General features: G+C 40.3%; 1 protein-coding gene across 1 annotated transcript; it reads left to right on the forward strand.

The window, feature by feature from the left end:
* Window positions 1-489: 489 nt before the first annotated feature.
* On the forward strand, window positions 490-22,623 carry LOC147359666 (uncharacterized). Its single transcript, XM_086335657.1, has 5 exons — window positions 490-511; window positions 4,485-4,643; window positions 5,754-5,936; window positions 19,611-19,697; window positions 22,109-22,623. The coding sequence occupies exons 1-5, from the start codon at window positions 490-492 to the stop codon at window positions 22,126-22,128; spliced, it is 471 nt and encodes a 156-aa protein (XP_086191783.1). The 3' UTR covers window positions 22,129-22,623.
* The last annotated feature ends 672 nt before the right edge of the window (window positions 22,624-23,295 follow it).

Raw genomic sequence — 23,295 nt, forward strand, 5'->3', positions numbered from 1 at the left:
CATAGATGCGTGCATGCTCAGTCATGTCCAACTCTTTGTGACACCATGGACTGTCACATGCCAGGCTCCTCTGATCATGGAATTGTCCAGGCAAAGAGTACTTCAGTGGGTTACCATTTCCTCCTCCAGGGGATCTTCCCAACCCAGGAATTGAATCCACGTCTAGTCTCCTGTGTCTCCTGCATTGGCAGGTGGATTCTTTACCACTTTGCCACCTAGGAAGCCCTTCACAGTTTTTTATTAATAAATTAGGCTAATAACCTAATTTATTAGGCTAATACCTGCTAAGGGAAGAGGGCGCAAGTCAATTTGGACAGAGAAAGAACTTGTCTGCAATGCAGATCCAAAAAAGCCTAAGCCAACCCAGGGGAAGATTTGGAATAAGTATATAGTTCCCATTACAATCTGAGTTGAGCAGAAATGGCCAGGTCTTTGTAATCCCAACTTGCTCCATGTCAGAGCTGCCCAGGGAAAGGCAGGACCTTCGGCATGGGGACCCTCTACAGTAAAGGTAGGCCTTGAAGTTTCTGATAACTGAGGCTGTCTGGTTACGTCACTCTCCATAGCTGGGAAGCAAGTCCTTCCTTAAGGGAAATCTGGGTGGAGCATCCCTGTGTCTACCACAAATATCCGAGATGATTGAGTTTGGTTACTATGATTCGTATGCCTAGATGTATACGGCTAGCAGAGGAAGGGTATATGAAATACTATTTTCACCAGAACTGCAAAAGAGGAAATATAATAGTTTCCAAAAGGGAAATGAGATTCTGTTATCAGATAGAAGGTGGAAAGGATATTGGACATGCAGAAACAACAGAATTTTTATTCTTTATCGTTTTCTCATATCACTTCCACTTTCTAATTGATGGAAGGTGGATTCCTCCCTTTTCAATCTACTTAGATTTTGCTAAGCTCACAAGTATTTTTATTAAGAGAGATGATATCTGCTCCCTCCTAGAAAGTCAGGCTTAAGCACATGACTTTGGCCATTTAGATATAACAGGATGTGGCATGTATAATTGGTTGACAATGTTTCAGGTGTACAGCAAAGTGGTTCAGCTATATGTATATATAAATATAAGAATATATGTGTGTGTATATATATTTATATATTTCAGATTTTTTTCCATTATAGGTTATTACAATATATTGAAAATAGTTCCCTGTGATATATAATAAGTCCTTGTGTATCTATTTTATATATATATATATAGTAGTGTTATTGTTGTTCAGTAGCTAAGTCGTGTCTGACTCTTTGCAACCCCATGGACTACAGCATGCCAGACTTCTCTGTCCTTCATTATCTCCTGGAGCTAGCTCAAATTCATGTCTATTGAGTCAGTGATGTTATCTAATCATCTTATCCACTGTCACCCGCTTCTCCTCTTGCCCTCAACCTTTCCCAGCATCAGGGTCTTTTCCAAGGAGTCAGCTCTTCACATCAGATGGCCAAAGTATTGGAGTTTCAGCTACAGCATCAATCCTTCCAATGAATATTCAGGACTGATTTCTTTTAGGATTGACTGGTTTGATCTCCTTACTGTCCAAGGGACTCTCAAGAGTCTTCTCTAGCACCACAGTTTGAAAACATCAGTTCTTCAGTGCTCACCCTTCCTAATGGTTCAATGAGCACATCCATACATGACTACTGGAAAAACCATAGATTTGACAAGATGGACCTTTGTTGGCAAAGTAATGTCTCTACTTTTTCATATGCTGCCTAGGTTTGTCATAGCTTTTCTTCCAAGGAGCAAGTGTCTTTAAATTTCATGGCTGTAGTCAGCATCTGCAGTAATTATGGAGTCCAAGAAAATAAAATCTGTCAGTTTCCACTTTTTCCCTGTCTATTTGCCATAAAATGATGGGACAGGATGCCATGATCTTAGTTTTTTGACTGTTGAGTTTTAAGCCAGATTTTTCACTCTCCTCTTATAGTAGCGTATAGCTCTCAATTCCAATCTCTTAATTTATCAGCTTTAAGAGAAGCTGGTCATTCTGCCTTGTTCTTTTTCTATTCTTCAATGAACCTATGTCCAAATAGTAGCTGTTGTGCCTGGACCCCAGAGTGGGGACAGGAAGCAGCGTAGCAGACAACCAATAATAGAGAAACAGAAACTGAGGGTTTGGGGTATATGATCGTAGTGAGGGCTCGGTGGACTTGGAACGGAAATTCATATCCCACTTACATTTTGTTGGATGTCCTATCCAATCCCAGAGTCTCAGACTCAAATGGCTTTAGAAACTAGACAGGTGATTTCACATTATCCCAAAGCCAGTGGTCATTTTGTTAGGGACAGCTGGTGCCCAAAGAGAAAAGGAATTATATACGCTTGGCTGAAAGTATTCCAGTTCAAATGGTTTGTAAAATCTCCACCCAACGAAACCCATCTTCTGGATGAAATCAATCCTAGGATCACCAGTTGACCCTCCAGCTCCACCAAGTAGACCTCTCAGTGTGGCCTAGGGTAGCACTTCCTACAAGCTTATAAGGATTAGTTCTTAACACACTGAAGCCTGAATTCCAAGCAAGCAGGCAGGTTCTTTCTACAGGGAGATCAGTGCTCATGAAGAGTATTGTACCTTTGAACCTTAGTACAAAGAATGGAATTTAAGCCACCCCAGTACAGTTTCATGAATAAAGTTTAATTTTTTTCATTATTTGCTTTAAGAAAAGAAAACAAACAAACAGATTTCTGCCCAAATATCTAAGTTCCTTTCATCCTTGGCATCCTGAAATTCTTGTTTAAAACAACTTAAATCACCAGAGGAGTGTTAAAGTCCTTTTTAGAGCTAATCTGTTCAGCAATGCCAGAAGAATGCAGACTGAGCAAGCAGCAAGTCGAAGCAAATTCCCTGGGACCAGAGCTCTTGAAGGGACAGAGGGACTATTTTCTTCAACATAAAAGGGAATGGAATACATTTGCTCTATTTTCCACTTTTCCGTTCTGAAATATGAGAGACACTTCGAGTGTGTTCCTTAGGCGTCCTGAAGAATAAACTATTTCTGGCCCCACAAACCCATTTCTTTTTGTGGAAATCAGATTCCACCCTCCCAGGGACTTAGAAGAAAATCAAAGCTTTCAACTCCGGAAACATCCAAATAGCGTCCTTTCCTCAGAGTATGCTGGTAGCTGTGGATCTCCAGCCACACTGTGGGAGTGTGGGTTCATATCCTGCTATTGCTAGGCAGATGACATCACTCTTCTTTTCCATAAAGAGTTGTTCCATATGTGCTGCTTGCTGAGCAAAACACACATATGTGGGGACTGCAGATGAAATATGCATGCGATGTGGGCCCAGGCCAATTTCGTCTCTTAAAGGAAACAGCAACGCTATTTAAGTGGTACCAATAAAATAACATTTTATCTTCCGAATTTAAAAACAATTCCCAAGCCTGCATGGAATCAACCCTTTCAAATAGTTCAGGAATCTGTTGTTATGTCCTCTGAACATAATAGTTTCATGTTTGGGAGTTGCTAGATGTAACAGAAAATAATAGGGACTTTTCTAATTGCTTGTAACCGGCTAGGCACTTAACATTTAATTCTCATCATAAGCCTTTTCTAACAATGACATGCTTCCCATTTTAGGAGTGATAAAAATTAAAACGGAGGCTCAGAAAGGTTCAATAAACTGTTTAGAGTATTAATACTGGAGTCTGGGCTTTCATCTCTGGAAATCTAATCGTGAACCTGGAGTTCATTCCACCCCTGCTCATCAGAAAACAATTAATAGGTGAAAGGCAAATGAGTATTTTTGATAACACATTTTTTTAAATAGGATGACTTGCCAAATCTCTTCTCTCTGGAACGCTTCACAATCTGTTCCCTCGATTTTTTTTTTTTTTTCCTTCTTAAAGGCAGGCTGGAGTAATAGAAACAGGCTCTTGGAGGGCTTTGAAGCACAATAGTATATAAAGATGTGACAGTGACTGCTATCTGGAAAGTACAAACTAAATCTCTAGCAGGGTTTGATCATCTCTGAGTCTAAGCTGGGAGATAAGAGATTTGTGACACTGGCAATGCCGTTAATTCTGGGACAGGGGTACTAATACATTTCCTTGTTCTGTCTGCCTTAAGGCTTTGTCCAAGATACTCGGTGAAAAGAACCTCTTCTCTTTCATATTTTTGGGGAACTCCAATTGATCTCAGCAGCACCCATCTCTCCTCCCCTACCTTTCTACATCTTCCTAGGTGGCAAATGGATGAAAGGATTGACTTCTTGGCCCTTTAGCAGCGGAATAACAATTGTTTCCCATCTCTTCTTTTCTTCCCAACTCCTCCCCTTTCCCCATCCTGGGAAGTTAAGTTTCTTCCACTGAGGTCTTCCCCTATAATCCCAGAGGCCTCTTCTTTTCAGTCCATCTACAGTCATTAACAAATTGAGAATTTCTCCAGAGCTTAAAGTTTGACTCTCTGGAGCTGGGAACAGATAGTGAGAATGATAAAAACAAAACAAAACAGCCTCCCCGCCCACCCAAACAGCTGTCACCAATCACACTCTCCAATCCTCAGGGGGATCCGTTGAGCTTACTAGAGTGAAGGATCAATCTCGAGTTGCCCTGGCAACAGTAATCAGCATTGAGAACATCCTCCTGGGCTGTTTGGATGCACGGAAAGGAAAAAGCAGGATGGGGAGCAAAGGTTTGTTCTCCCCATGTTTTGAGAAGTCCCTGCACAGCAGTTCACTGTGTTCAACATGAGGAGTACTTGTGGATCTCACAGCATGAAAAGCGTCTGCTGTGATGAGATTGATTTCACTTAAGAGGCCCTTGAAATACGCATGCACACCCTAAAGTTTTCAAGGATGTTTATCAGGAGCCAAATTTCCATGGGGAGCTGGAAATCAATTCTTCAACAGCAAACTCCAACCCTGTCAGTTGCTCAGATCCGCACCCCTCATTCTAGGTTGGAAAATGAAAGAATCTCCTGAAATCCACATTGGGAGAGTAAGATGTGGTTGTCAGTGAAGACAAGAAGGCAGGGTTGTCCACCCCCATCCCACACACCCTCATTGATTCCAGCTTTAGCTCTGTGCAAGTTTATTTTTAAAAATGTGGATGCTCCATTTTCAGAGAGTGATCTAAAAATACACTCCTGCATGCCTGTGGCTGTGATGTGTATATAAATCCAAAACCTCAGAATAGAGTGGATTACACTGAGAAGCACAGACAGACCAAAAAGCAGAACAGGATGATTCCTTCTACCTTCTGTGTCAGGAGGCGGCACTCACGGCATTAAGCACATCAAATGTTGTCAGAGTTGATTTCATGAATACGTTTCTGTGAGAAGTAACTTAAAGGACATGGAAGAAGACTGTTTTCCAGGTGTGACCCCATATTGCCATTCTTCTCTGCCCAAAATGACATTTTTGATAAAACTAAAATTGTAAGAATAAAAGCAAACATTGATTAAGGGTGTTCCATGTAAGAATAAAAGCAAACATTAAGAGTGTTCTATGTACTGGTGTGATCAGACCCCCTGCCCGGAGGTGGCTCTTCTCTCTCTCACTCTCTGTACATCCCCTGCTGGATCAGTGCTTGCTTCACCTACACCTTACTCACACCACTGACCTTCCTATATACTTGCCCCCACCCCAGTTAGTGATTGTTCTAACCCTTAGATCAGAACATCTCCACCTGATTGCTGATCAAATGGGTAGTGAGAGCGTGCCCCTCGGCCAGTTTCCCTGGTAACAAATGAGCCAACCGATGTCGATTCCCCCTCTAACTGGTAACCTCCCCCTCCCTCCAGAAGCTGCCCTGTCCTGCCTGCTGCCTGCCTGGTACCATAGACTGTTGTTGCTTTGTGGCTGGAGCAGGAGCTGTCATGTCCCGGGGCCTGCAGGCGTCCTTAACATGGACTCACCGCCAAGTGAGGGTTCTTGGCTTCTCGACAGGGGGAAAGAATTCAAGAGCCAGCCAAGGAAAAGCAAAGGTAAGTTTATTTAGAGGGATACACCTTCCATAGGTGGAAGGCGGACTGTCTCTGAAACTGAGAGCAGGCCCTGATTGATAGCAGTTTTTGCAGGCTAAGTAATTATACACACTAATGAGTGGGAGGAATATTCTTGCTATTTTGTGGAACAGTGAGGGTGTCTGAAACAAAAAAAAAACAGGGCCACTGCCAACTTCTTGGCTTTTTATGGTCCCTCTTGGAACTGCTGTGGCATAAGAACCAGGTGTGGGTGTGGGGTGGGGGTGACTTTTGCATTCACATGAAGAGATCCTGAGCTCAAGGTCAATGACTGTGCTGCTCTTCCCAAAGCCATCTTGGTTTTGGCTGGTTCAGGCTGGCCTTTCTCACCTCCCTACAGCTGTGCCCTCTTCAATGACCTAGCCTTGTGTCCTGCTCCTTCCCCTCCTGTCTCAGTTCCAGGGCCTTGCTTCGAGGTGTAAGATCCCCCATCCATGAAACCACTGAGGTCTGTTGCTAACTCTGGGCTCTTTCTTTGGTCTTGAGGATGGGCAAGTACAGGGCCTATAGGCCTGCTGGGTGCAGCCCCAAAATTGCTGGAGCAGTCAGGAGACCAAGGAAACTCCCCAGAACCCTGAGATGTCTAGAAATAAGGACAAGGAATGGAAAGTTCACAGGGGCTGTCCACTTACACGTGGGGCCCAGGAGTCACTGGGTGTAATTCTGAAGGTTATGGAGGACTTCTGTGGTGGCTGACCTCTCTTGGGGGCCACCAGGACAGATGGAGAACTCATAGGCACCCTAATTTTGTTGTGGAGATAGTGACTGCCATTGCAAAGGGAAAAAGTGTTAGATAATATGGCACTGGCCACAGCTGTGGGCTGGCGGTTGCTTTTCATATTAAGAAAGGGCACAGAGGCCAAGTTAACAGCTGAAGTGAAGGTTAGCTTAAATGCTGATTCACGTTCCTCTGGAAGTGAGGCAGGTGCATCTGACTGAGTGATATGTATTATGGTTACTCTTACTTGTTTACACTGAATTGGCTATTTAGAAACTGTCAAAAAAAAAAAAAAAATCCCTGAAAATGTCCTAAATGGGAACCTTTTGACTTTATAAGACAGGTTTCTGCCTACAAGCTTAGAGGAAGTTAACTTTCTAGAAGGAATGTGTATTTCTCTTCCTGTGTTTTTGAGAGAGAAATAATATACCTGGGATCTCAAGAACTTTAATGCTTGAGAGCAAAGGAAAAAAAGCCTTAAATTCTAGCAAGAAAATGGAGATCCTTGTGCCTGTATAGCTATATGTATGTGTTTGCCAACAAAGGTCTGTCTAGTCAAAGCTATGGCTTTTCCAGTGGTCATGTATGGATGTGAAAGTTGGACTGTAAAGAAAGCTGAGTACTAAAGAATTGATGCTTTTGAACTGTGGTGTTGGAGAAGACTCTTGAGAGTCCCTTGGACTGCAAGGAGATCCGACCAGTCCATCCTAAAGGATATCAGTCCTGGGTGTTCATTAGAAGGACTGATGTTGAAGCTGAAATTCCAGTACTTTGGCCACCTTATGTGAAGAACTGACTCATTGGAAAAGATCCTGATGCTGGGAAAGATTGAAGGTGGAAGGAGGAGGGGATGACAGAAGATGAGATGGTTGGATGGTATCACCAACTTAATGGACATGAGTTTGGGTAAACTCCGGGAGCTGGTGATGGACAGGGAGGCCTGGCGTGCTGCCGTCCATGGGGTTGCAAAGAGCCGGACACGACTGAGCAAGTGAACTGATGTGTATCTTATAAATATGAAGTGTTTCTGCCTGCAAATGGCATTGCCAAGATTGGTTTGTGGATGAGCTCTGTGTAATTGGCTTAAAAGAAATCACACACACATATGAATTCTCAGAAAGCTTCAAAATTTGTCCACATCCTGGTGAATGACTGTACTTAGCATAATAAGTATCTTACTCACTCTTGATACTTTTCAGCTGCTGGTGTCTGTATTGTTTGTGGTATCTGGTTGCCTCCGTGTACCTGACCCCAGGGATATCATGGGAGAGGGGCAGACCAAGATTGTAAAGGTCATGTGGGGTATGTAGAGGTGAAGTATATGATCAGGCCACCCAAGATGGCTGTTCTTTTGCTCTCTGGACATCCCCTGTCAGACCAGTCCTGCTTTACCTACACCCTACTCTCATGACTGACCTTCCTATATATGTGCCCCCACCCCAGCTAGTGACTGTTCTAACATTTATATTAGAACATCTCCACCTGCTAGCTGATCACAGAGGTGGTGAGGGGTGAGCCCTTCTGCTGGTTTCCCTGGTAACTGATGAGCCACACTGATGTCAATTCCCCCATAACAGGTAACCTCCTCCTCCCTAGTCCTGGGAGCAAAGACTGCTGCCATGTCTGGAAGATATACATACACATATATATATAATCTATATCCTGTAATATAATGGAATATTACTCAGCCTTAAATAAGAAGCTCTGTCACTTACAACCACATGGATGAACCTGGCAGATATTATGCTAAGTGAAATAAACCAGACACAGAAAGACAAATTTTGCATATTTCATACGTGGAATCTAAGATAGCCAGACTCATAGAATCAGAGTGAAAGGGTAGTTAGATGAGGCTAATAGACGGAGGAAATGAGATTTTGGTCACAAGATCCAGAAAAGTTGGTAAGTTCTGGAAATCTAAGGTATGGCATGGTGACTAAAAAATGATACTGTATTTTATACTTCAAATGTGACAAAAGAGTGAATCTTATGTGATCTCACCACACATACAAAAAGTAATAACTATGAGATGCTTATGTTTATTAGCTTTATTGTGATAATCATTTCATGATATATAGATATATGAAAACATCACATTATATACCTTAAATAAATACAATTTTTGTCAATTTAACCATAAGAAAGCTAGGGAAAAAGCTTGGATGTGAGTTAGGCCTGGGTAACATTAACTCTGGTGCTTGGGGTAATAATAGAGGTTGAGAGAAGTGGAGTTGTGTAGCTACCAAAATGTAGTATGAAGGCTCTGAGAAGAGAGGAAAGAGGGTTCAAGGATTGGTAAAGGGCAGTAGTTTGCAAGTTTATTCTGTAAAGAGACAGATAGTAAAAAGTTTCCATCCTATAGGCCTATGGTCTCTGTTGCAACTACTCAGCTTTGCCGTTGTAGCACAGAATTCCCCATAGAGACAGCAAGTGAGAGAATGATCATGGTTGTGTTTCTGTAAAATTTTTATTTATGGAGATTGTAATATGAATACTTTTCATATATCATGAAGTGCATTCCTTTTTTTTTTTCCGAACTACTCAAAATGTAGGGGACTTCCCTGATAGTCTAGTGATTAAGACTTGGCCTTCAAATGCAGGGTGTGCAGGTTCAATCCCTAGTCTGAGAGCTGAGATGTGACATGTCTCACAGACAAAAAAACCCGAACATAAAATAGAAGCAATACTGTACCAAATTCAATAAAGACTTTAAGAATAGTCCACATCAAAAAATCTAGATCACAAGCCAAAAAAGAAAGGGATCAAAATATAATAACCGTTTGTAACATGGGCCGTAGGAAAACACACAGCAAGCCAAGTTTCACCCATGAGCTATAGTCTGTCCACCCCTAGCATAGGGCATGGAAAACCTGCAGAGGATTTGTCCTTACAGGGAGAGACTACCCAGGGCTGCAGTGGAGACCTCACCTTTCAGGATCCAGTCAACTTCCAGGTACTTTGGAAGGAAAGGTGTATGTCTTTTTGGTGCCACTTGCAAGTGCCAGGGCCTGAGCTGGCGCTTTATATACTTCATCTTTGCTTCGCTTCTCCTAGGAAGTGATGATATTACTCATTGTTTATCTTACAGCTGAAAAAGCCTTTCTCTGCATCACAACACAGCCAGTAAATGAGGGGGCCTGTGATCAACAGTGGTGACTAGCTCCAAAACCCTTTCTCTGTCCACTGTTCAACACTGCCTAGCAGGACCAGAACTTGATCCAGGCAGGCCCTGACTGAATACAGTAGCTCATTTTTGTCTCAGTGACATGACAGAAGAATAATACTTTGGAGGTTGTGACTACCTAGTGATTTTTCATCCAACTCCCTTATTTTGCTGGACAAATAGATGGCTTACCAATGCTAGATTTGAGGTGAGATATGATGATGAAGAGTAAAAATAGACTCTAAGGCAAGCACTCCCAACTACGGGTAATTTTGCCCTCTAGGGGACAATCCATTATATCTAGAGATATTAATATATTTGGTTGTCACAAGTAGGGAAGGAGGTGTTGCTGGAATCTAGCAGATATCAGCTAGAGGTGCTGCAAGATATTATACAAGGCATAGGAAGAACCTTACAGAAAAGTAACTATCTGGCCCCAAATATTAGTAATGCTGCTGTTGAGAAATCTCACTCTAAAGGTTCAGTATTTCTGCTATCCCAAAGGCTCAACTCTCACCAAATCAAGTTTCTACTTTTAAAAAAGATAATTTTTATATCCTATGAGATGGCATATAACCATTTTAGGATGCTCTATTTCTCCTTCCCCAGTCTGAAATACACCCCAACCAATTACCAAGATCTATGATCTAGCCACACTTGATTGCTTGAATTTCCCTGAAAATCCTACTGACTTTCTGCCTCTTCACCTTTGCTCAGGTTTCCTCTCTGCCTGGGAACCTCCTTCCACCCTATCCTCATTTATCAAAGTTCTTCTCATTTTCCCAAATCTAGCTCAGATTTCACCTCCTCTTTCAAGCCATTCATTGGATGTTTCTCTCTGACTCCCCCAAAGCACTAATAACGAGGGCAGTAAATAGAATCTAAACTTATGCACTACTTCTGGTTTTTCCGACTTGAATCCCCAACACTAGTCACCTTCAATACGTTCCTGAGTTCATAGGTGTCTCTGATTTTATCTGTTTCCTCTTTTGCTTAGTATCATGCCAGGCACTGGGCTCTGGATAAATCAGGAATGTAAAGTCTAATACCATTGGTTTAGAACAATGAAGAGAAAGGCAAAGAAGACTAGACATTGATTCAAGAAACAAACTATCATATGCTTTAGCATTTCCAAAATTTGTACTATGAACCAATTTCCCATCTACTGTTGAAAAGGTACTGCTGCTGCTGCTGCTAAGTCGCTTCAGTCGTGTCCGACTCTGTGCGACCCCATAGACGGCAGCCCACCAGGCTCCCCCGTCCCTGGGATTCTCCAGGCAAGAACACTGGAGTGGGTTGCCATTTCCTTCTCCAATGTATGAAAGTGAAAAGTGAAAGTGAAGTCGCTCAGTCATGTCCGACTCTTCACGACCCCGTGGACTGCAGCCCACCAGGCTCCTCCGTCCATGGGATTTTCCAGGCAAGAGTACAGGAATAGGGTGCCATCGCCTTCTCCCATGGCTGATTCATGTCAATGTATGGCAAAAACCACTACAATATTGTAAAGTAATTACCCTCCAATTAAAATAGATGAATTAACTTTTTTTTAAAAAAGGAGAATTTTTGTTTTCATAGATTGAAGTCCCCTAGGAGCTGGAAGGAAGAACCAGTCTAGATCAGGACTCACAAGGCAGAGTAGAATAGCTGTTACTACTCATTCCTCTCCACCTTGAGTAACCTGTATTTGCTGGGGCATCAGGGAGGCAAGCGGAGGGATTCTTATCATCCAGAAAAGGGCAGAATTTGTCCTCCTACGAGGAGGAGCATGAAAGACTTTCCTGGTGGTTATTTCCATTGGTTCATGAGGGCATTATCTCTGATACAATGGAAATAACTTCTACTGGGTGAAATTTCCATGTATGCACATTGGGTAATCCAGTTGTCAGATCATCCTTGGTAGGTTTATGGCAGGTTTATGGTTAAATCATCCAAATTGTTAAGCCCATTATTGCCAATACAGGGGCCCCTCCCTCCCCAGTCTGAAAGTAGTCCATTCCTGTGAAACCTTTTGTAAGCTGAAATGCTTAAAGCACAGGAGCAATTACCTTAGGACACATCTTGCTAACAGATGCACAAAATAAATCGAGCTAAAGCACAGATGCTCACAAACACTATTCAGAGTTACGGCGACTTGGTGCTAAGATGCTGGTGTCAGTCCTGAGGAAAAGAGCTTGGCGGTGCCACTCTCCCTGATTGGGGTACATACCTCTATGACAACTGCTGCACAACAAATGCTGACCACCATTTTTACTTTTCACCGTTTTTTCTTAGAAGCAAAATCTTCTTCAAATGCATTTTGATTAGCCAAAATAGGTATTAATATATGTCTTGATAAAAGTAAACTTTTGAGAAGTGGAAGATATCCATGTTTCTTAAGCCTCTACAGAGAGCCCAAGAGTGAGCTGAACAGTTAGAAAGCAGGATTTTAACTCTGCCTTTATGGATCTGATGGAAGAATATGATTCAAGCATAATTCAAGACCTTGTTGGAAGTAAATGTAAATTTTTGTGTTACACACATCTAGTACTTTAGGCTTTAAAAAAGCATGAGGTCAAATGAAGCAGGGATTGGCAGAGCAAGCTTTAGGGGAGAAAGGCCAGTGCCTGGACCCTGAAAGGCGAGAGGGGTCTAGATAGGTGTGGATACTGTTTATTTTTAAACAGTAATTAAATGGGAATGGCCCAGAGAATAACCTCACCTTGAGGGAGGCTGAAGTCATATTTTATTTCTCAGAGAAAAAGCTGAAGTTCCCAAAGCATTTCCAAAAACATTTTGAAAAGAATTGGATGCTGTACCTTTTTATGATCTAACTATTTCTGGGTATGATTCCATACCTTTTAAAAATTTCTGCTCTCACTCTCAGAAGCTCTGGGAAAGGATTCTTTGTGGTTTGACATTCCTTTTCATTTACTCTGGAGGAAAACTCACCATGACAATTTCCATATGTTGATCTTCTCCTATACATATTTATGTCAACAGTTTCCTTTTTAACAATTTTCAAAACACATGCTCTTTCCCAAGTTATTTGCCCTAGAAGTAGTGCAGCAATAGCATGATTCATGGATTATGGGGACTGTGCAGTTTATACAAGCAGGTATGACATTTCTACTTGGTGAAAGTCATTGTCCCAGAACATAGCAAGTGGCAAGATTCACCTACTAGTTCGAGGTGCTTCTGTTGTAGTAGGTGATAAACCTGACTCTGATACAGGTTGTTGGTTTTATTGAGAGATTGTCATAATACCTATTTGTAATATAAAATTTATCCCGATGTAAAATAACCCAGGAGTAGGAATGAGAAACAGTCGATAAAAACAAAGTCTTAAGACTGGAAGCTCTTGATTTCCGTATCCTCTGAAAAATTATGTGGAATTGGAAACAAGAAGTAAAAAATAACAAGAGAATATTTGAGGTTTACAAATAACAAAACAGGAATTTCCTAAAAATCCATAACAAGTTTTTTTGATGTGCCATTCCCCTATCCTTAAAGACTGAATTTGAGTTTTGAAATGTATATACATTATTAATAGTTCTGAGTAGTTCAGAATGTACATTATGGTAGGCCAAAGAGGAGACAAGATTTACCTAAAGTAGTGAATTACCCAAGTTCATACTTCCAAAAAGCAATAGTAAAAGGTCCCCTCATTCTGAGTGCTCTTTATTCTGGCCACATACACATTTACTGGGGAAAAGTTTTCCCAGGCAGTCCCATATCCTTACAGCTTCAGGACAAAAAAGTATATATTGGTAAAGGGAGCTCGACTAAAGTCAGAGGTTAAAGAACTCAGCCTATTATCTATCTTTTGTCATCGTTTGTCCTTCTGCCCCATTTCCATCCTTGAAATGAGGATTCGACTAGAGAAACTTTGTCTTATCACTGTCTTCTGCTGCTGCTAAGTCGCTTCAGTCGTGTCCGACTCTGTGCGACCCCATAGACGGCAGACCACCAGGCTCCACCGTCCCTAGGATTCTCCAGGCAAGAACACTGGAGTGGGTTGCCATTTCCTTCTCCAATGCATGAAAGTGAAAAGTGAAAGTGAAGTTGCTCAGTCATGTCCGACTCTTCGCGACGCCATGGACTGCAGCCTACCAGACTCCTCCGTCCATGGGATTTTCCAGGCAAGAGTACTGGAGTGGGGTGCCATTGCCTTCTCCGCACTGTCTTCTAGTCTAAATTAAAAAGAATCAGTGAAAATTTACAATGACCAGCATACAAAGAGTGTTCTTTGTGTGTTAGGGATCATGCAAAGCACTTCCCATGCATTTTCTGACCCTAAACTTACAGCACTATCGGCCAGGATCAACGAGTTTCTACATGGAAAGCGCTGAGCACAATGCCTGGCCTACAGCTCTTGGAAATTAAAAAAGATAGAAAGGAGGAGAGAAATAAACTGTTTTTCAGACACTATTATTTTCCCTATTTTAAAGGAGAGGACACTAAGGTTGTAGAGGGGTAAGATTATCTACCCAAGGACACCCAAGTAACAATGAAGCCATGACTCAAACCCAGGTCATGAGATCCAAAGTCCAGGTCTAATGAGTATCTGAACATCTAAAAACGAGAAAGTTGTACAGCCATGGAGCAAAGATGTCCCTCCTTCCTTCTACAAAATTATGAGTTGTCAAAATTTTTTAAAGTACTACGTTTTGGTGAGCAAGTGCAGAAAGAGAACTAGCATAATGGCAAGCGAGGACTTCGAGAGGTCTACGTCGGATCAGAATTTATAAGGTGGATGTTTTCAGGTTCATGTATTGCTGAGAGTGAGCTACATCCGAAGTTTCTTTCACATTTCAGTTCTTATACATCCCAAATCAAAAATATGTAATATTGTAACTTGGGTTTGCTATGTTTATATTCTTATTCAAACTTCTAATGAAGATGTTTTTCACTGTTAAAAAAAATGGCCACAGTCTGATTTCACAAAAGATAGTCTTCCTTCCTTTTATTTTTTGATGCACTCATTTTCCACTTGTTTATTCAAAAGCACGTCAATTAAGCAAAGCTCTGATGATACTCTGAAGAGGAAGGCGTACTTTGCTAGAGAATTAAGGAAGTCTTTTCAGAAAAATTGCAGATTGAATACAGTGCTGATGAATGAAAAGTTTGTGGGTTATGTAAGGGAAAAGGGAGTCAGAGGTCAGGCGTCTCAGGCAGAGCCTTCCTCTACAAGGAGCAGCAGCAGAAGGTCTTTTTGAGATAATGAGTTCAGGAAGTGGTTGCAGGCTGCAGGAGAAGCCAGGAGGGTTTTTTGCTGTTTAGGAATTGGAGGAGGTCATCGCTAGACGACAGAAGTAATTTTTGAGCCACATACAAAAGGATTTGAGTTGAGTGGATAATTTACAATACGTTATAAAGTAAGACGTTTGGAAAGGAAAGGTGTAATCTTTCCACGGGGTGCAGAGAAGAGGTGTTCAGACTAGTTTCCTGGTTATAAGGAAACAGCCATTTTATACTCTGAAAATTTGTTTCAATCATAAGCCCTCTTACTTCTATATCTTCTTACACTTTGAAAAGAAACAATTTCGTGAACATCCCTGATCTGTAGTTCAGGAATGAGGGGGATTTAGGTCAATGATCTTCGAAGTTTTCCCTATAGTATAATATTGACCACCCATCCTGGAGCCATCTGCTGTGTCTGTGGCCAGAAATACTATTTCATTTTCCTTCTCCTGCTGCACCACAACCTGATGCCGCTTTTTTTTTTTATGTGTGTACATCAAATCCAAAATAAAAATAGCTCTTTTGGCTATATTTCTTAATCCTTCCATTCATCCTCCTTCTTTCCCCCTCCTCTCCTCTCTCTCCTTTTCTTAAAAATTTATTTTTTAATTGAAGGATAATTGCTTTACAGAATTTTGTTTTCTGTCAAACCTCAACATGAATAGCTATAGGTATACATATATCCCCTCCCTTTTGAACTTCTCTCCCATTTCCCTCCCCATCCCACCCCTCTAGGTTGATACAGAGCCCCTGCTTGAGTTTCCTGAGTCATACAGCAAATTCCCCAGTTGGCTGTCTATTTTACATATGGTAATGTAAGTTTCCATGTTACTCTCTCCATACGTCTCACCCTCTTCTCTCTCCCCATGTCTACAAGTCTATTCTCCACTTCTGTTTCTCCATTGCTGCCCTGTAAGTAAATTCTTCAGTAACATTTTTCTGGATTCCATATATATGCATTAGAATACAATATTTATCTTTCTCTTTCTGACTTACTTTACTATGTATAATAGGGTCTAGGTTCATCCACCTCATTAGAACTGACTCAAAGGCATTCCTTTTTATGGCTGAGTTCTTTGGAAGGAATGATGCTAAAGCTGAAACTCCAGTACTTTGGCCACCTGATGTGAAGAGTTGACTCATTGGAAAAGACCCTGATGCTGGGAGGGATTGGGGGCAGGAGGAGAAGGGGACGACAGAGGATGAGATGGCTGGATGGCATCACCGACTCGATGGACATGAGTTTGGGTGAACTCCGGGAGTTGGTGATGGACAGGGAGGCCTGGCGTGCTGTGCTTCATGGGGTCACAAAGAGTCTGACAAGACTGGGCGACTGAACTGAACTGAACTGAATATCCCATTCTGTGTATGTACCACAATTTCTTTATCCATTCATCTGTCAATGGACATCTAGGTTGCTTCCATGTTCTAGCTATTGGAAATAGTGCTGCAATGAACAATGGGATACATATGTCTTTTTCAATTTTGGTGTCTTCAGGGTATATGCCTGGGAGTGGGCATTATTGGGAAATATGGTGGTTTCATTCCTAGGTTTTTAAGGAAACTTCATACCATCTTCCATAGTGACTCTATCAGTTTACATTCCAATCAACAGTGCAAGAGCATTCCCTTTTCTCCACACCCTCTCCAGCATTTATTGTTTGTAGACTTTTTGATGATGGCCATTCTGATAGGTGTGAGGTGATATCTCACTGTAGTTTTGATTTGCATTTCTCTAATAATGAGTGATGTTGAGCATCTTTTCATGTGTTTGTTGGACATCTATAAATCCTCTTTGGAGAAATGTCTGTTTAGGTCTTTTTCCCACCTTTTGATTGGGTTGTTTGTTTCTCTGGTATTGAGTTGTATGAGCTGCTTGTATATTCTGGAAATTAATCTTTGTCAGTTGTTTCCATTTGCTATTAATTTCTCCCATTCTGAGGTTTGTCTTTTCACCTTGCTTAGTGTTTCCTTTGCTGTGCAAAACCTTTTAAGTTTAATCAGGTCCCACTTGTTTCCTTTTGTTTTTATTTCTGTTACTCTAGGAGGTGAGTCACAGAGGATCTTGCTTTGATTTATGTCATCTAGTGTTTCATGTTTTTCTCTAAGAGTTTTATAGTCTCTGGTCTTACATTTACATTTAGGTCTTTAATCCATTTTGAGTTTATCTTTGTGTATGGTGTTAGGAAGTGTTCTAATTTCATTCTTTTACATGCAGCTGTCCAGTTTCCCCAGCACCATTTATTGAAGAGGCTGTCTTTGCCCCATTGTATATTCTTGCCTCCTTTGTCAAAAATAAGGCACCCATAGGTGCATGGGTTTGTTTCTGGGCTTTCTATCTTGTTCCATTGGTTTGTATTTCTGTTTTTGTGCCAGTACCAAACTGTCTTGATGACTGCAGCTTTGTAGTATAATCTGAAGTCAGGAAGGTTGATTCTTCCAGCTCCATTCTTCTTACTCAAGACTGCTTTGGCTATTCAGGGTCTTTTGTGTCTCCATATGAATGGTGAAATTTTTTATTCTAGTCTTGTGCAAAATGTCATTGGTAATTTGATAGGGATTGCACTGAATCTATAGATTGCATTTGGTAGTATAGTTATTTTCACAATATTGATTCTTCCTACCCAGGAATGTGGAATATCTCTCCATCTGTTTATGTAGTCTTTGATTTCTTTAATCAGTGTCTTATAATTTTCTGTGTACAGTTCTTTTGTCTCCTTAGTTAAGTTTATTCCTAGATATTTAATTTTTTTTGTTGCAATGGTGAATGGGATTGATTCCTTAATTAGTCTTTCTGATTTTTCATTGTTAGTATATACAAATGCAAGTGATTTCTGTGTGTTGATTTTGTATCCTGCAACTTTGCTAAATTCACTGATTATCTCTAGTAATTTTCTGATACTACATTTAGAGTTTTATATGTACAGTATCATGTCATCTGCAAACAAGTGAAATCTTCTTCTTTTCTGATCTAGATGCCTTTTCTTTCTTTTTCTTCCCTGATTGCTGTAGCTAGGACTTCCAGAACTATGTTGAATAATAGTGGTGAAAGTGGACTGCTGCTGCTCCTAAGTCGCTTCAGTTGTGTCCGACTTTGTGCGACCCCATAGACGGCAGCCCACCAGGCTCCCCCGTCCCTGGGATTCTCCAGGCAAGAACACCCTTGTCTTATTCCTGATCTTAGGGGAAATGTTTTTTCACCATTGAGAATAATGTTTGCTATAGGCTTATCATATGTGGCCTTTACGATGTTGAGGTAGGTTCCTTCTATGCCCATTTTTTGAAGAGTTTTAATCATAAATGGGTGCTGAATTTTATCAAAGGCTTTTTCTGCATCTGTTCAGATTATCATATGGCTTTTATGTTTCAATTTATTAATATTGTGTATCACATTGATTGATTTGCATATACTGAAGAATCCTTGCATCCCTGGAATAAATCCAACTTGATCATGGTGTATGAGCTTTTTGATGTGTTGCTGAATTCTAGTTGCTAAAATTTTGTTGAGGATTTTTGCATCAATGTTCATCAGTGATATTGGCCTATAGTTTTCTTTTTTGTGTGTTATCTTTATCTGGTTTTGGTATCAGGGTGATGGTGACCTCATAGAATGAGTTTGGAAGTGTTCCTTCCTCTGCAATTTTTGGAAAGAGTTTTAGAAGGATAGGCATTAGCTCTTCTCTAAATGTTTGATAGAATTCTCTGGTGAAACCATCTGGTCCTGGGCTTTTGTTTTTGGGGAGATTTTTAAATCACAGCTTCAATTTCAGTGCTTGCAATTGGGTTGTTAGTAATTTCTATTTCTTCCTGGTTCAGTCTTGGAAGAATTGAACTTTTCTAAGAATCTGTCCATTTCTTCCAGGACATGCAGTTGTTTATAATAGTCTTATAATCCTTTGTATTTCTACATTGTCTTTTGTAACCTCTCCTTTTTCATTTCTAAGTTTGTTGATTTGATTCCTCTCTCTTTTTTTCTTGATGAGTCTGGCTAAAGTTTTATAAATTTTGTTTATCTTCTCAAAGAACCAGCTTTTAGTTTTATTAATCTTTACTATTGTTTTTTTTTTTTTTTCATTTCTTTTTCACTTCTGCTCAGATCTTTATGATTTCATTTCTTCTACTAATTTTGGGGTTTTTGTTCTTATTTTTCTAGTCATTTTAGATGTAAAGTTAGGTATTCTATTTTATATTTTTCTTGTTTTTTTTTTTTTTAAGGTAGGATTGTATTGCTATAAACTTCCCTGTTAGAACTGCTTTTGCTACATCCCATACATTTCAAGTTGTTGTATTTTCATTGTCATTTGTTTCTAGATATTCTTTGATTTCCCTTTTGATTTCTTCAGTAATATGTTATTTAGAAACATATTTTTTAATTTCCATGTGTTTGTGTTTTTTACACTTTTTTTCTTGTAATTGATATCTAGTCTTACAGCGTTGTGGTCAGAGAAGATGCTTGATACAATTTCAATTATCTTAAATTTACTGAGGTTTGGTTTGTGACCCAAGATGTGGTCTATCCTGGAGAATGTTCTAGGTGCACTTGAGAAGAAGGTGTATTCTTCTGCATTTGGATGGAATTTCCTGAAGATATCAATGAGATCCATCTCATCTAATGTATCATGTAAGACTTGTGTTTCCTTATTAATTTTCTGTTTTGATGATCTGTCCGTTGGTGTGAGTGGCATGTTAAAGTCTCTTACACTTATTGTGTTACTGTCAATTTCTCCTTGTATATCTGTTAGTGTTTGTCTTATGTATCAAGGTGCCCCTATGTTGGTGCATAGATATTTACAACTGTTATGTCTTTCTTGTGGACTGATCCCTTGATCATTATGTAGTGTCCTTCCTTATCTCTTGTAATCTTCTTTATATTAAGGTATTTTTGGTCAGATATGAGGATTGCTACTTCAGCTTTCTTTTCCTTTCCATTTGCATGGAATATGTTTTTTCATCCTCAGTTTCAGTCTATATACGTCTTTAGGTCTGAAATGGGTTTCTTGTAGACAGCATATATATGGGTCTTGTTTTTGTATCCATTCAGCCAGTCTGTGTCTTTTGGTTGGAGCATTTAATCCACTTACATTTAAAGTAATTATTGATATATATGTTCCTATTGCCATTGTTTTAATTGTCTGGGGTTGATTTTGTAGATCTTTTTCTTCTCTTGTATTTCTTGACTAAGTTCCTTTAACATTTGTTGTATAGCTAGTTTGGTGGTACTGAATTCTCTTAACTTTTGCTTGTCTGAAAAGCTTTTGATTTCTCCATCAATTTTTAATGATATCCTTGCTGGGTACAATAATTTTGGTTGTAGATTTTTCCCTTTTAGTACTTTAAATATATCCTGCCATTCCCTTCTGGCCTGCAGAGTTTTGCTGAAAGATCAGGTATTAAACATATGGGGTTTCCCTTGTATGTTACTTGTTGCTTCTCACTTGCTGCTTTTAATATTCTTTCTTTGTGTCTAGTTCTTATTAGTTTGATTAGTATGTGTCTTGGCATGTTTCTCCTTGGGTTTCCCTTGTGGCTCAGCTGGTAAAGAATCCACCTGCAATGTGAGAGACCCTCATATGATTCCTGGGTCAGGAAGATCCCCTGGAGAAGGGAAAAGCTACCCACTCCAGTATTCTGGCCTGGAGAAGTCCATGGACTGTATAGTCCATGGGGTCGCAAAAAGTTGGACAGGATTGAGCAACTTTCACTTTCACTTTATCCTGTATGGGACTGTCTGCATCTCTTGGCCTTGATTGACTATTTCCTTTTTCTATCTTGGGGAAATTTTCAACTATAATCTCTTCAAAATTTTTCTCATACCCTTTCTTTTTCTCTTCTTCTTCTGGGACCCCAGTAACTCAAATGTTAGTGTGTTTGATATTGTCCCAGACGTCTTGAGTCTATCCTCAGTTCTTTTCATTCTTTTTACTTTTTTCTACTTTTCAGAAGTTATTTCCATCATTTATCTTCCAGTTCGCTGATTTGTTCTTCTGCTGCAGCTACTCTGCTATTGATTCCTTCTGTAGAGTGAAGAAGGGCTTCCCTGGTGGCTCAGATGGTAAAGCATCTGCCTATAATGCAGGAGACCTGGGTTCAATCCCTGGATTGGGAAGATCTCCTGGAGAAGGAAACGGCAACCCACTCCAGTACTCTTGCCTGGAAAATACCATGAACGGAGGAGCCTGGTAGGCTTCAGCCCATGGGGTTGCAGAGAGTTGGACATGACTGAGCAACTTCACTTCATAGTATTTTAATTTCAGTTATTGTATTGTTTGTCTCTGTATGTTTGTTCTTTAATTCTTCTAGGTCTTTATTAATTGATTCTTGCATTTTCTGCATCTTGTTTTCAAGGTTTTTGATCATCTTTACTATCATTATTCTGAATTCTTTTTCAAGTTGTTTGCCCATTTCCTCTTCATTTATTTGGACTTCTGTGTTTCTAATGTGTTCCTTCATTTGTGTAGTACTTCTCTGTTTTTCATTATTTTTTATGTTTTAACTTACTGTGTTTGAAGTCTCCTTTTCCCAGCCTTCAAGGTTGAATTCCTTGTTCCTTTTGGTTTCTGCCCTCCTAAGTTTGGGTCACTGGTTTGTGTAAGCTTTGTATAGGGTGAGATTTGTGTGAGCCTTTAGTTTGTTTGTTTTTCCTCTGATGGCAAGGCTGAGTGAGGTGGTAATCTTGTCTGCTGATGATTGGGTTTGTATTTTTGTTTTGTTTGTTGTTTAGATGAAGTGTCCTGCACAGGGTGCTACTGGTGGTTGGGCAATGCCACATCTTGTATTCAAGTGGTGTCCTTTGTGTGAGTTCTTACTATTTGATACTCCCTGGGGTTAGTTCATTGGTAGTCTAGGATCTTGGATTCAGTGCTACCACTCCAAATATTCAGATCCTGATCTCTTTAAGGTGATGATCAAGTCATGTAATCACTTTATGCCTCAATCTCCTGATCTTAAATTAACTACTAATAATGATAAAGACAAGACTCCAATTTTGATCTTTTGCTCCTCTACTTCCTTTTCTTTACCTTCTCTTTCCAGATCAAGTTCAAGGGAAGTAGTGATGCTCATTGTCCTTGTAGGAGTTCACATGGTATGAAGAAGCGCTGTGGGAAGAGTCTATCAGTAGCCACCACTGTCAGTAGTCTTGGGTACTCTGGATGACTTTCTCCTTCAGCAGCACTACCTCCAAGCAGGTCCTGAGGAGACCAGCTGCATTTGGCGTGAAATGGACACAAGGTCCCAAAGCTGAAACCCTGTCAGGTCCTGAGGACCCCCAACTTCTATTAGCATTGACTCCGCTCTCCTTTCTTTTCATTCATATTTCTCCTTTTATGTTCTCCCTCCCTTTCTCCACCCCTCCCTCCCTCCTTCCTTCCTTATTTTTTCTTTAAGAAACATTTAATGGAAGAATTTTATGTGCAAAAACATCATTAAATGATGCAGATTAACTGATACTTAAAGATGTAGTTCTTTCCCTAAAGCAATCATTGTATGGCAGGAAAGAAAAACGAGTTTATAATTTTCAATAAAACTACAATACATGGAAGTAGCAATTTATGGGTTTTTTCCCCTTTCTTTGACATTTCCCCTATGAGGATCTATAGATTTTATGTTGCCAGAATTCTCTATCATGTTATTACATACCTCATTAAGCATACTGCTAATTCTTTTTCAGTGTCTCCATTGAAATCATATTCATTCCACGTCCTCCTGCTTGTCACATTTGTGACTCTTTAGCTAAGGGATGGGGCTTCCCAGTTGGCTCAGATGGTAAAGAATCTGTCTGCAGTGCAGGATCCATGTTCAATCCCTGGGTTGGGAGGATACCCTGGAAAAGGGACTGGCAACCCACTTCAGTATTCTTGCCTGGAGAATTCCATGGACAAAGGAGGCTGGAGGGCTACAGTCCATGGGGTTGCAAACTGTCAGACACAGCTGAGCAACTAACACACACACACAGCTATAATCAGGACAGCATATTGTCTCTGATTATAGTATGTTTGCAAAATTTTAGATTTCCTGTTCTAGTGTCCAATGACTTGAAAACACTAGTCTTTTTTTTTTTTTTTTTTAATTTGATTAGTATCCATAAAACACATTTAAGGGACTTCCCTGAGGGTACAGTGGTTAAGAATCTGCTTTCCAATGCAGAGGACATGGGTTCAATCCCTCATCTGGGAAGATTCCACGTGCCATGGAGCAACTAAGCCCATGCACCCTACTGA

The sequence above is a fragment of the Bos grunniens genome, chromosome 14 (genome assembly GCF_055505025.1).
Source record: "Bos grunniens cultivar Pamir isolate PY7600 chromosome 14, Bosgru_T2T1.0, whole genome shotgun sequence".
Classification (NCBI taxonomy): domain Eukaryota; kingdom Metazoa; phylum Chordata; class Mammalia; order Artiodactyla; family Bovidae; genus Bos; species Bos grunniens.